Below are 10,992 nucleotides of genomic sequence, written 5' to 3' on the forward strand. Positions count from 1 at the left end.
AACAGGGTGTACAGCATTCTGTAGTGAAAGTTTTGTATTGTAGCCCTCCTGTTCATTCTTGTTAGTCTGTATTTGAGACAAAATCTGTTAGAATTCCAAGGGACTTTCTCAGTTTAAAACTCAAAGAAGAAAGGATATGCCTTCTGCAGGTATTTTAGTTTAATTGTCTTTGCTTAGATAGTTCTACTTTTGTTCCTCGCTCCTGGGATTTTTCAGTTTTGCTTTACCACAGTCCCTGTATGTATCCCTCTCTGGGGGGTTTTCCAATGTTATTTCTTGGAGGCAGTCACGGTGAAGAATTAAATGAATACGAAAGAAAGAAAGAGAATCACTCTCAGGCTGTTTAAGTAAACGAGAAAATAAAGTTTACTCACATTAAAAGCCAGGATTCAGTGATGAAATTCAGGCAGGCAATAATCCTTAAAAGTTACAGAAGTCCAGTTCAAAATGAGTGAACTCTCTGGATGAGAGCTCACAGACAACTTGCTCCATTGCAGGTGGGAGAGGTTAGGGATTAAACCATTGTATTTTTTCTGTCACCAAGTTTGGGGATATGGCATCACAGAGTCTCCTCTCTACAAGTTCTGAAATTCCATGGTGCCATTGCTCGTTTGTGACTGTCAAGCAATCATGCATTTGGCTGCAGATCTTCCCACATGTTTGAGTTTGGGAGATTATTTTCCCCTCCTAAAAATCTTGAGGACACACCCAAGGTTTCACCTTTGTTGCCCCACCTCCAGTCCGAGGAACCTTCAGAAGGGAGCGGTGGCCATGGGCATTATGTGGATGTATGAGCTTAGGAATCATGAGAGTGGGGAGTATCTGTGTATGAACTTAACAGTGCTGATTTTTAGTTTTTGGATGCTATTTTGTCAATGTTGCTAATATAGTTTTATAGATTTAAAATGTTGTGTTGATTTGTCGGTTATATAATATGACTTTTGCTTTAATTCTGATTATTTTCTTAGTTGCTGCATAGTTGTTGTTTGTTTATTATTATTATTAATTATTATTATTATTATTATTATTATTATTATTATTATTATTATTATTAGCCCACCTATCTGACTGGGTTTCCCTAGCCACTCTGGGCGGCTCACAGCATACAGTGGTACCTTGGTTCTTGAACTTAATCCATTCTGGGAGTCCATTTGACTCCTGGAACCATTCAAAAACCAATGTGTGGCTTCTGAGTGACTGCAGGAGCTTCCTGCACTCAATCAGAAGCCTCAGAAGCCACATCAGACGTTCAGCTTCCAAACAATGTTCACAAACCGGAACAGTTACTTATGGGTTTGCGGCATTCGGGAGCCGATTGGTTTCACAACAAGCCGTTCGGGAACCAAGTTACCACTGTATATCAGAACATACTAAAACATCAAACATTAAAAACTTCCCAATAGTTAACAGTGTTTTATATAGTAATGGTTTCACATATGTTGTATTTGTTATATTCTATATGATTTATACTGTATTTGTATAAATACATAAATTTGTATAAAGTTCTATTATGTTCTATCATGTTATTGTTATTTCATTGTTTCTGAGCTGCTTTGGGATTCATTTGAATGAAAATCACCAAAAAGATATATTAAATCTAATCAATAGCAAACAGAACGTTCATTCCTGCCCCTGCTAACATCAGTGCAGGGAAGGGAGTTCTAGTTTATCAGCTGAGTAAGAAACAGATGTAAGTCCTGTTCATAGGTTCTGATTTTGGGTGTCTTCTCTGCTCCTCATTTCAGAAACGACAACAACCACAACCCTGCCCACCCAGAATACCACGGCTATCCCACTGCAAGCTCCTTGAGGTCAGGGACTTAGTTTCATTTTTCCTTCCTTAATGACCATGTGTAAAAGGATGAATGACAATCATGTTACTTCACATTTAGTTCGGTGGTCTAGAAATGGAACAGAATTACGTGCTGGAGTGGGCTTGCTTTAGGTCAACCAAGAAGAGCTGTGCTGGGTTGGCCCAATGGGCTGTATAGACCAGCACCCTGCTGTAACAGTGGCCAGTGAGAAGCCTTTGGGAAACCCACAAACTTCCCAAGAGCACTTTCCACCTCCTGTGGTTTCCATCAACTGGTATTCAGATGCATTGTACTGCCTCCGACCCAGGAAGCAGAGCAGAGCCATTGTGGCCGAGTAGCCATTGGTAGCCCTATCCCCAAATAGCCATTCAGGATGGCGGCTCCGCTGCCTTATGTGGGAACAACCCCTGGGTTGCAGGGAATTGGACTAGATGACCCTCTGGGGGTCCCTCCCAACTCTACAAGCCTATGATTCTAACAAGTTCCACAGTTTTACTATGTGCTGCTACATGAAGCATTTTGTTTTACCCATCCTGAATATTCCAAAATTCAGTTTCTTTGGAAGTTCCCCAGGTCTAGTGACATGAGAGAGGCAGGGTAAACTTTTCTGCATTATTATTATTATCATTATCATCATTTGAATTTGAATTTATATACCACCCTATACCCTAAGGTCTCAGGGCAGTTCACAGAATAGAATCAAAATATAAAACCACAAAATACACAATCAAAATAAAAACAACAACCCAATAACCCCTCCCCACAACCCACATTTTAAAAGGGCATAGGATGTCAAATCCACCACTTTATCCACTGGAAAAGACCTTCCCTGAAACCCTGAAGTGATTAGTCTCTGCAAAATCTGTGTAGACCTTGCTAAGCTAGATGGACCAATGTTCTGACTGACTATAAAGCCGTTTGCTTATATTATTGTGCGTTCTACGTTGCTGTATGCTTATCTTGACTTCCCTGGAACTCACTCCCTAAGAACTAAATGGAACGAAACACATCGAAGTGTACTTCTGAGCGACACTGAGCGCGCGCACGTTCAGGAAGGGGTTAACTTCTCAGGCTTTGCTCATCGACCCCTCCCCACCCCCCAGGAAAGAGTCACCTAGCACAGATATGGGTGGGTTGAGCTGCAGAAGGGAAACATGGATCGATTAAACATTCTCGGCTGCATCTTCCGTTGAATAATAGCGGGTGGGGTGGGGTGTGGCTTGTTCTGTAGTGGCCTTACACGGGAGTAAGTTCCTCTGTGTTCGGTGGGGCTCATCTCTGAGTGGCAACCGAGGAGAGGAGAGGCTGCGAGAAGGTGTTTCCGATTTACCTGCTATCAGTTCGTAGCTGCGAGAAGAAGAAAAATTATTTTGTGAATGAATATCGGCTGAAATTAGGAAATTAGAGAGAGAGAATAAAATTTGCAGAAAGCATGTCAAATGTTTTGCGTTGTTGTGAAAAGGGTGTTTAAAATAATGAGTTGTTGTTGCTGCTGCTGTTAATTAAACTATGAGGATGATATCATAGCAGTTCCCAGAACGGGTTACAACATAAAATAAAATATTAAAACTTGTAGAACAATTTACAATCAGAATACGGCGCAAAAAGGAGCAACTAAACTTTGCAAAAAGTCATGAAAGAATCACCTTAATCCTATCTATTTAGAAGCATTTAAAAAAACGAAAGCTGGGAACTTGCTGAGAACTAGAGGGGCTCCTCTCCTCACGAGCTTAATCTTTTCTTGCCCTCCCCGATTCAGCCTCCCCCCCAAAAAAAAATTTACACCAACAAATTTGAAAGTACTGTATTAATTTGTAGACACCTTCGGGATATTTGAAAGCGTGGATAACTTCTCTGTGGGATTTAAATCAGGATCAATATAAGGTTGCAGTTTCATGAGCATTGATTTGGGAATAAAACCCACTGGTCTGAACCCATGGGGGATTTACTTCCGAATTAGTATGAAGACGGTGGGTCTGCCTCCCTACCTCCAGTTCATTCAGCTGATGTGACTGTTGCTATATTATTATGCTTAATAGCATCACTTGGAATGTAAACAGGGACGTGTGAATCCTGCCCAATCCATACGAAGGAAGAGGGAGCAGAAACGTGTGCAACTACTCATGGGCGTAGCCAAGGGTGGGCAGGGAGGGGCAGCTGCCCCCCCATCAATCAATAAAAATCAATAAAAATACATAGCTAACTGAGGTTCTGTCCCCCCCCCTCAGGACTCCACCAACAAAAGTCCTGGCTACGCCCATGACATCACTTTGGAGAAATGTACCTAAATGCAATAAAATAATTTGAAGGAGGAGAATAATAATAATGGTGGTTCTTTATTCAGATCAGAGAATTTTGTGCTTCAGAATCCGAAAGTTGCCGACTAATTTCAGCTGGGATCTTTCAACTTGTTAAAAAAAACACCTTGTCTGGATGCAAGGAGAGTCAGCTTCCCTAGGCTGATGACTAGCAGTAAAAGAGACCGCTCGTGATAAAATCCCCTCTCCTGGGATGGGGGTGCAGGGATCTTTTGCTTCCCTTGTTTTATTTTCTTGGAACATAGTAGTCTACTGGTCCATTGGGCTCAATACCGTCGGCCAAGAAATTCATACCTATCCATTCCTAAGGAAATCAGCCCTCAGTGCTCACTGGAAGGACAGATCCTGAAGCTCCAAGACTTTGGCCACCTCATGAGAAGAGAAGACTCCCTGGAAAAGACCCTGGTGTTGGGAAAGATGGAGGGCAACAAGGTCGAGATGATTGGACAGTGTTCTCAAAAATACCAACATGAGCTTGACCAAACTGCGGGAGGCAGTGGAAGACAGGAGTGCCTGGCGCGCTCTGGTCCAAGGGGTTACGAAAAGTCGGGCACACTAAGCAACAACAACCTTCGGCCATGGCTAACTGTGGCTTTCCAGGATGTTAGGCAGGAGTCGCTCACCCAGCCCTCCCTGGAACTGGCGGGGATCGATCTTGAGACCCTCTGTATGCAATGCAGATGCTCCGCCACTGAGCTACGGCTCTTCCCCGTTGCTTTCCCTGTTCGCTTTCCTCGGCCATCTGGAACACCAGAGTTGTGAATGGTTTGGGAAATGTGAGGGTTTGCGGCGGGGTGGGGGTGGGCGGCGCGGAGTGTGATATCAGAGATGGGGAGGGAGGCTCCCCCTTGCTCTGTAGCTTCCCGATGCCGGGGAGGCGCTCTTTCCCCACACAACCGTCGTATTCTGGGCATAACTCTAGAGCCTGTTCCGTCTGTGACCATGCAGCTGCCTGGCTAACAGAACAGACCCGCGAGGGCTGCGCCTCGACCATGTGCATTTCCTAACAGCAAGGCCATTTTTTTGTTTGTTGGGTGGGTTGTAAACTGCTTTGGGGAGGGTTTACAATCAAGCGGTATATAAATTTTATGAAATAAATAAATTATATAGACATGGGCATAGCCAGGCTTTTATGGGGGGGGGGGGAGAGAACATCAGATTTGTGTTGATTTGTATTGATTTTGATTGATTGAGGGGGCAGCTGCCCCCGTCCCCGTCCCCCGCTAGGCCCATGGATACAGATAGCTGAAATATATATTCAATAAAATGTAAATGTAAAATATGTCAGATGTTTCCATAAACCTCCAGTAAAATTATTAATAGTCAGTAACTGTGGCGAGGGAGTGGAGATCCTCACACTGGAGGAAGAGAATCAGCACTTCTCAGAATGTAAGCAGTTGCAACAATGTTTGCTTTCCTCTGCCCTCCTCCTTCATTTTTCCTTTTGTGTCATGTCTGTCAGATCCTGAGCCTATGAGCAGAGTTTCTCCTATACTTAATGTATGTTCAGCGCTTAATAAACGTAAAGTGGCTTATAAACGATTATAACAACGGTTATTTCCGCGAGCGTAAAAGCAGGAGCCGTGAATGGAGATTATCTTATCCTCTGGATCCTCTACTCTTTATGCGGAAGTAAATGAATGGCCTTTGCTTCTAGGAAAAGTTTGGAATGAGACTGATTAATCGATTTGTGGTGTTACTTGTTAATTCCGTACTGGGATTGCAGATCCTTCCGGATCCTTGATCCGCCACTCTCAAAACAGGATCCTGTCTTTCAAGCGCTCCATGGCAAACAGAAATCTTTTGGGTGAAGCTTTCCTCTTGACTCCATCTCTATGGGCTTGGGTCGGGCGAGGTGAACCTGGTAGACTTGTGCTTGTTTATGAGTTTCTTCATTCATTTAGCAGTATTTTTTTATTATTACGGAACCAAGCACTAATTAATTATACATACGTTGGAAGATAGGTGTCTTTAAAGTGTCTAGGACTGTCTTCAGAAAAGCTCAACCTCGACTTTAAGAAAGGCTTCAGGAAACGGCAGGAAGAGGTCAGATGCAACAGCCGGAGGCATTCCGAAGTTATCTCACATTTGTTAAGCAAGTCTGCATTTTCAATCCGCATGGGAGCGAGTTTATTTGCTGTCTATACTGGAGAGCTATTCCCTTGACCCAACTCTTCCCATTCACAGGCGTGTGCCCTGTGTTTGCTAGTCTCCTGTCCTGTGTCAATTCTAACTACCCATTTTCCCACTTACCTCCATGTGAGTAGCAGGTCTTACATAGTGCTTACCCACCCAGAAGTGCCCGGGAAAACACACGAATGAAAATCCATATCCCACTAAACCGAGTGTCAGCTTTGCAACTAATGCAGGCCCGCTCAGAATACTATTACTATTTTTTTTAAAAAAATAACAATATCAATAATAATAAAGGAGGCTTTTCCAGGGGGGCTTTACTCCCCCCTTTCTCTTCCCCTCCACCCATTTTTTTGTTGACGCTTTGAGATTGGGGGAAAGGAGTAAACCGCTTTTTGCCGTAAAACTCTCTGCTTTCTTAATTGGATAAGGGACATTCAGCCCTGGAGCTCACTACTGCTGCAGTTGACCGGAATAGGGCTACTCTAAAGTTAGTGGCTCCTTGTCTGGCTCTCGCTAAACGTGCCCCACTAGGGGAAAAAAGGGGGGAGGGGACTTGCGTTGGCAAGTTGCACAACGGAACGATTTGTTTAGCCAAGAAGATCTTCCGTCCAAGTTGGGGTTGTGGGGAGGAGAGAAGCGAAGCTGTGCCTTTAAGGCTTGTGCGCTCAGCCTGAAATGGTGTGGGCCTCGCAGGTGTGTGCGCGGGGTGGCGGGTGAGAGAAGAGAAGAGGGGAGGCCCCCTTGATTGACAGTCCCAGCGAACTGGTCCTTCCAGCCGCCCCCACAAAAGTTTCTTTTCTCCGTCAGCCAGCGCTGCTGGGTGGTTGCCATGAAAACGGATTCTTCCCCCCCCCGCACTCCCCCGCGCCAAAAAGAGAAATTGAGAGTGTGTGTGCGCCGGGGGGGGGCGCCCCTCCCCCAAGCAGCCGAGTGGAAAAACTGAATTGGGGAGATACATTCAGAAAGCGGTATAACGCGGGACAGATATGTGGGCAGCAGTAAACTTTGGTTTGGTTTGCCCCGCCGCCCTCGCCCCCCCCCCTCAAGATCCCTCTGTTACTTTCCAGGGGAGAGAGAGAGAGAGACCGTGGTCTCATTGCTGCTTGTTTATCCCCAAGGGGAAGAGGGAGGCGGGCCTTTTTCTCATGAGATTTGGGAAACTCAGGAACTGTTCTGTCCCCCCCCCCCATCACACATACATGCTCTTCTTTCTCTCCCACCCCAAATGCTTTATTGCTCCCGCGTCCCAGGAAGCGGCTCATTCAGCCTTCTTCCTTCCAAGAAACCCACTCTCCACTATTCCCTCCTTCAGTTTTCCAAAGTTTGTTCTCTGTACCATCATGAAGCACACAGTGCACCCGCCTCTGCCAGTTTGCTCTGCGTTTCTCCCCAAGGATGCCAACTTTCCCCCCTGGCAGGGTTCCTGTGCGGCTCCCTCTAATTCAGTTGCATTTCTTCTCTCTGTCTTTTTTTCTTTTTGGGAACTCAGAATGGAAAATGGTTTTTCCTTCTTCGTTCCTACCCTCCTTCCTCTCCACTGAAAAATGGAAGAGGGAGAGGGGAAAACAAACTCGCAAGCTCGAATTGGCTGCAAGGTTACTTGAGTAAGCCCCTCGGCTGAATTCTAGCAGCGCAGTAATAATACGTTCGCTCCTAAGCAAGACTCTGCTTATTAAACTCGAGTCCTTACTCCGAAGTTAAATGTTGCTCCCCTGTCCAAGAGGGTGTTTTAGGGATACCTACACAGGAAAAAGTACTTGGCGTCTGCAGTGAGTGTGCACAGGATCCGAGCAGCAGAACACACACACACACACCCGCCGCTTTCTTATCAAATTGTGTGCGTGTGTGTGCGTGCATGCTTGTGAAAACGGGGTGGAAAGGGGAAATAGTGCTTGGGTATATCTTTTTTTTTTAAAAAAAAAAAACTTTATTAAGTTACCCACTCAAGATTCCCGATGGAGGAAGAAAAGGACTGGCATTGGTATCCCACAGCTATAAATGCACACATTGAAGGGGGGGGTGAGGCGAGGGAGGGGGGCATAGATGAAAAATGAACCCTCCAAAAGTTGCAACTTTGGACGGGTGAGTGGGAAGAAGGGAGGGGAGCAGCTTGGGAACCTGGTCAATTCCCCCTGCGTCAGGGGCCTGTCGAGGTCTGCGCTCTGATTGGCCGGCGGCTTCTCATTTATAGGCCGTCAATCAAATGGCCCGCAGAGAAAGGCTACAGCGGATAGGGCCGGAGATCTTGGTGAGCTGGCAGCAGTTGGAGAAGAGAGCCGTCCGAAGAAAGAGCAGATCCGAAGAGGGGCTCGTTCCGCTGCCGGAGAAGTTAGTAGCCAGGGTCTCCGAGACTCTTTTTGAACTTAAAAGTCTTTTCCCCTACCCTCCTCCTCTTTCTTCTTGTAAGTCTAATATATTTCTTTTCCCACCCGGCAGCCAAGCTGGCGCATCTCTTGCCTGCCCCAGCCATGTACAGCATACTAGAGAGCGAGTTGAAGGCGCCCCAGCCTAACCCCGGAGGAGGTTCGGCCGGGAACGGCGCTCCGGGAGGCAACGGCAAGGGTGGCGGCGGCGGCGGAGGAGGAGGAGGAGGAGGAACCGGAGCCACGGACCAGGACCGGGTCAAGCGGCCGATGAACGCCTTCATGGTGTGGTCGCGGGGCCAGCGGCGCAAGATGGCTCAGGAAAACCCCAAGATGCACAACTCTGAGATCTCCAAGCGCCTGGGCGCGGACTGGAAGCTGCTGAGCGACGCGGAAAAGCGCCCCTTCATCGACGAGGCCAAGCGGCTCCGCGCCGTCCACATGAAGGAATACCCGGATTATAAATACCGGCCACGTCGGAAGACCAAGACGCTGCTCAAGAAGGACAAGTACTCTCTGCCGGGCAACCTGCTGGCCCCGGGAAGCGCCGGCGGAGGCGGCGTCAGCAGCCCCGTCGGGGTCGGGCAGCGCCTGGACTCCTACGCGCACATGAACGGCTGGCCCAACGGCGCCTACGCCTCGCTGATGCCCGAGCAACTGGGCTACAGCCAGCACCCGGCCATGAGCAACGCGCAGCTTCAGCCCATGCACCGCTACGATGTGAGCGGCCTCCAGTACAGCCCCATCATGTCCAGCGCTCAACCCTACATGAGCGCGGCAGCCTCCACTTACAGCATGTCTCCAGTTGCTGCGGCGGCGGCGGCTGCCGCTTACGGCCAGCAACCGTCGGGGCACTCGATGAGCTTGGGGACGATGGGTTCCGTGGTGAAATCTGAGCCCAGCTCGCCGCCACCGGCCATCACCTCGCACTCCCAGCGGGCCTGCCTGGGAGATTTGAGGGATATGATCAGCATGTACCTTCCGCCCGGGGGCGACGCGGCCGACCCGTCGACACTGCAGGGCACCCGGCTACACGGCGTCCACCAGCACTACCCGAGCGCCGGGACTGCTGTCAACGGCACCGTGCCACTAACTCACATCTAGCCGTGTTCCCCTCGGATCGCCCTCTACCACCGCTTCCTCAAAACGCTGGCACCGAACGTCTCGCCTACGGTTTGGTAGCAGGAGAGGTGGTTTGAGGGCAGAGGGGGGTGTCGCTGGCTCTCCAGCTTAACCAGCGAGTCTTTTGGACGCTTCTTCCCAAGGCAAATCCTATGCGGACGTCTCCCCAGGCATCTTGACTCTCGTTGTAGGTGGCTTCTCCCACTCTGAATTCCCACACCATTGAAGTTTATGGCTTTGGGGTGGGAGAGGCGCGGGAGAACTCCAAAGGAAGGTAAAGCGAACTTTACCCAACTAAACAACTCAAAGGAACTTTAGATGTGTGAATAAAACACAAAAGGGGAGTTGCACGTCTGCATAGAGCACAATTTTCTGCTCACCTTGGAAGAAGCCGCTGTGAAATATCAAACATACTTCCTTATAGATATACAAGTTTTTTCGGGGGGGGAGTTCTTAAAAAGTTTTTTTTGGGGGGTGGGTGGGTTGGGAGAGCAACGTGGCCAACTGGCCTCGGTCTTAAATGTTTACATTTTGTCTTTTACTGTTCGGGGGCGAGTTGTTTTGTTTCTTTGCCCCCTTCCTCTTGCCTGGAGTTCTTTACATCTGTCTGGAGTCTTTTAATTTTTAAGATATTTAAATATATGTAACCCCGGCCCCACCTTCCCGCTTTTAAATATATAGATATATATATATATATACAAATTGCTATGTGGGTCCCCGGGTTGATTTCAGAGCATCAGTTTTACTCGGAAGTTAAGCAAGTTTGTCTGTCCTTTTTTTAGGCTCAAGTTTACTTTGGAGTAAACTTGCTTCGCGGGGGGAGCGGGTAGAAATATCCTGCTTTGATGGGAGCCTTTGGGTAACCTGATTGCCAGCTGGCTGTGTGAAACTGGAAAAGAATTTCAAATTTATAAAATACTTTCTTTGCTGTTGCAAATAATGTGATTTTAATCTTTTGAGGGAAAATGAAAAGAATTCGCTGATAACGGGAGAGGAGGGGACGTTTTCTGGTTGTCTCCGTGGCGCTTGTACATTTCTGTAAATTCCCCTGCCTTTTCTGTTTTGTGGATTTAATCGTGGGATAGTTTGGCGAACAGAACATATCAACCCCACGAAACAGGTCATTTAGATTTTTTTAATATTTTATTTTGTTGTGTCCTCTGATTTCTTTGAAGAGAACATGTCTCTTGCCCCCTCTCCCGTCCCTCTCCTTCCTCCCCTCAAAGAAAGAACTTTAAG

General features: G+C 47.2%; 1 protein-coding gene across 1 annotated transcript; it reads left to right on the forward strand.

The window, feature by feature from the left end:
• The first annotated feature begins 8,470 nt into the window (after window positions 1–8,470).
• On the forward strand, window positions 8,471–10,208 carry SOX3 (SRY-box transcription factor 3). Its single transcript, XM_081180251.1, has 2 exons — window positions 8,471–8,596; window positions 8,705–10,208. Exon 2 carries the CDS (start codon window positions 8,737–8,739, stop codon window positions 9,733–9,735), a length of 999 nt encoding a protein of 332 aa, XP_081036377.1. The 5' UTR covers window positions 8,471–8,596; window positions 8,705–8,736; the 3' UTR covers window positions 9,736–10,208.
• The last annotated feature ends 784 nt before the right edge of the window (window positions 10,209–10,992 follow it).

This window comes from Podarcis bocagei (assembly GCF_964188305.1).
Source record: "Podarcis bocagei genome assembly, chromosome: Z".
NCBI classification, from domain to species: Eukaryota; Metazoa; Chordata; class Lepidosauria; order Squamata; family Lacertidae; genus Podarcis; species Podarcis bocagei.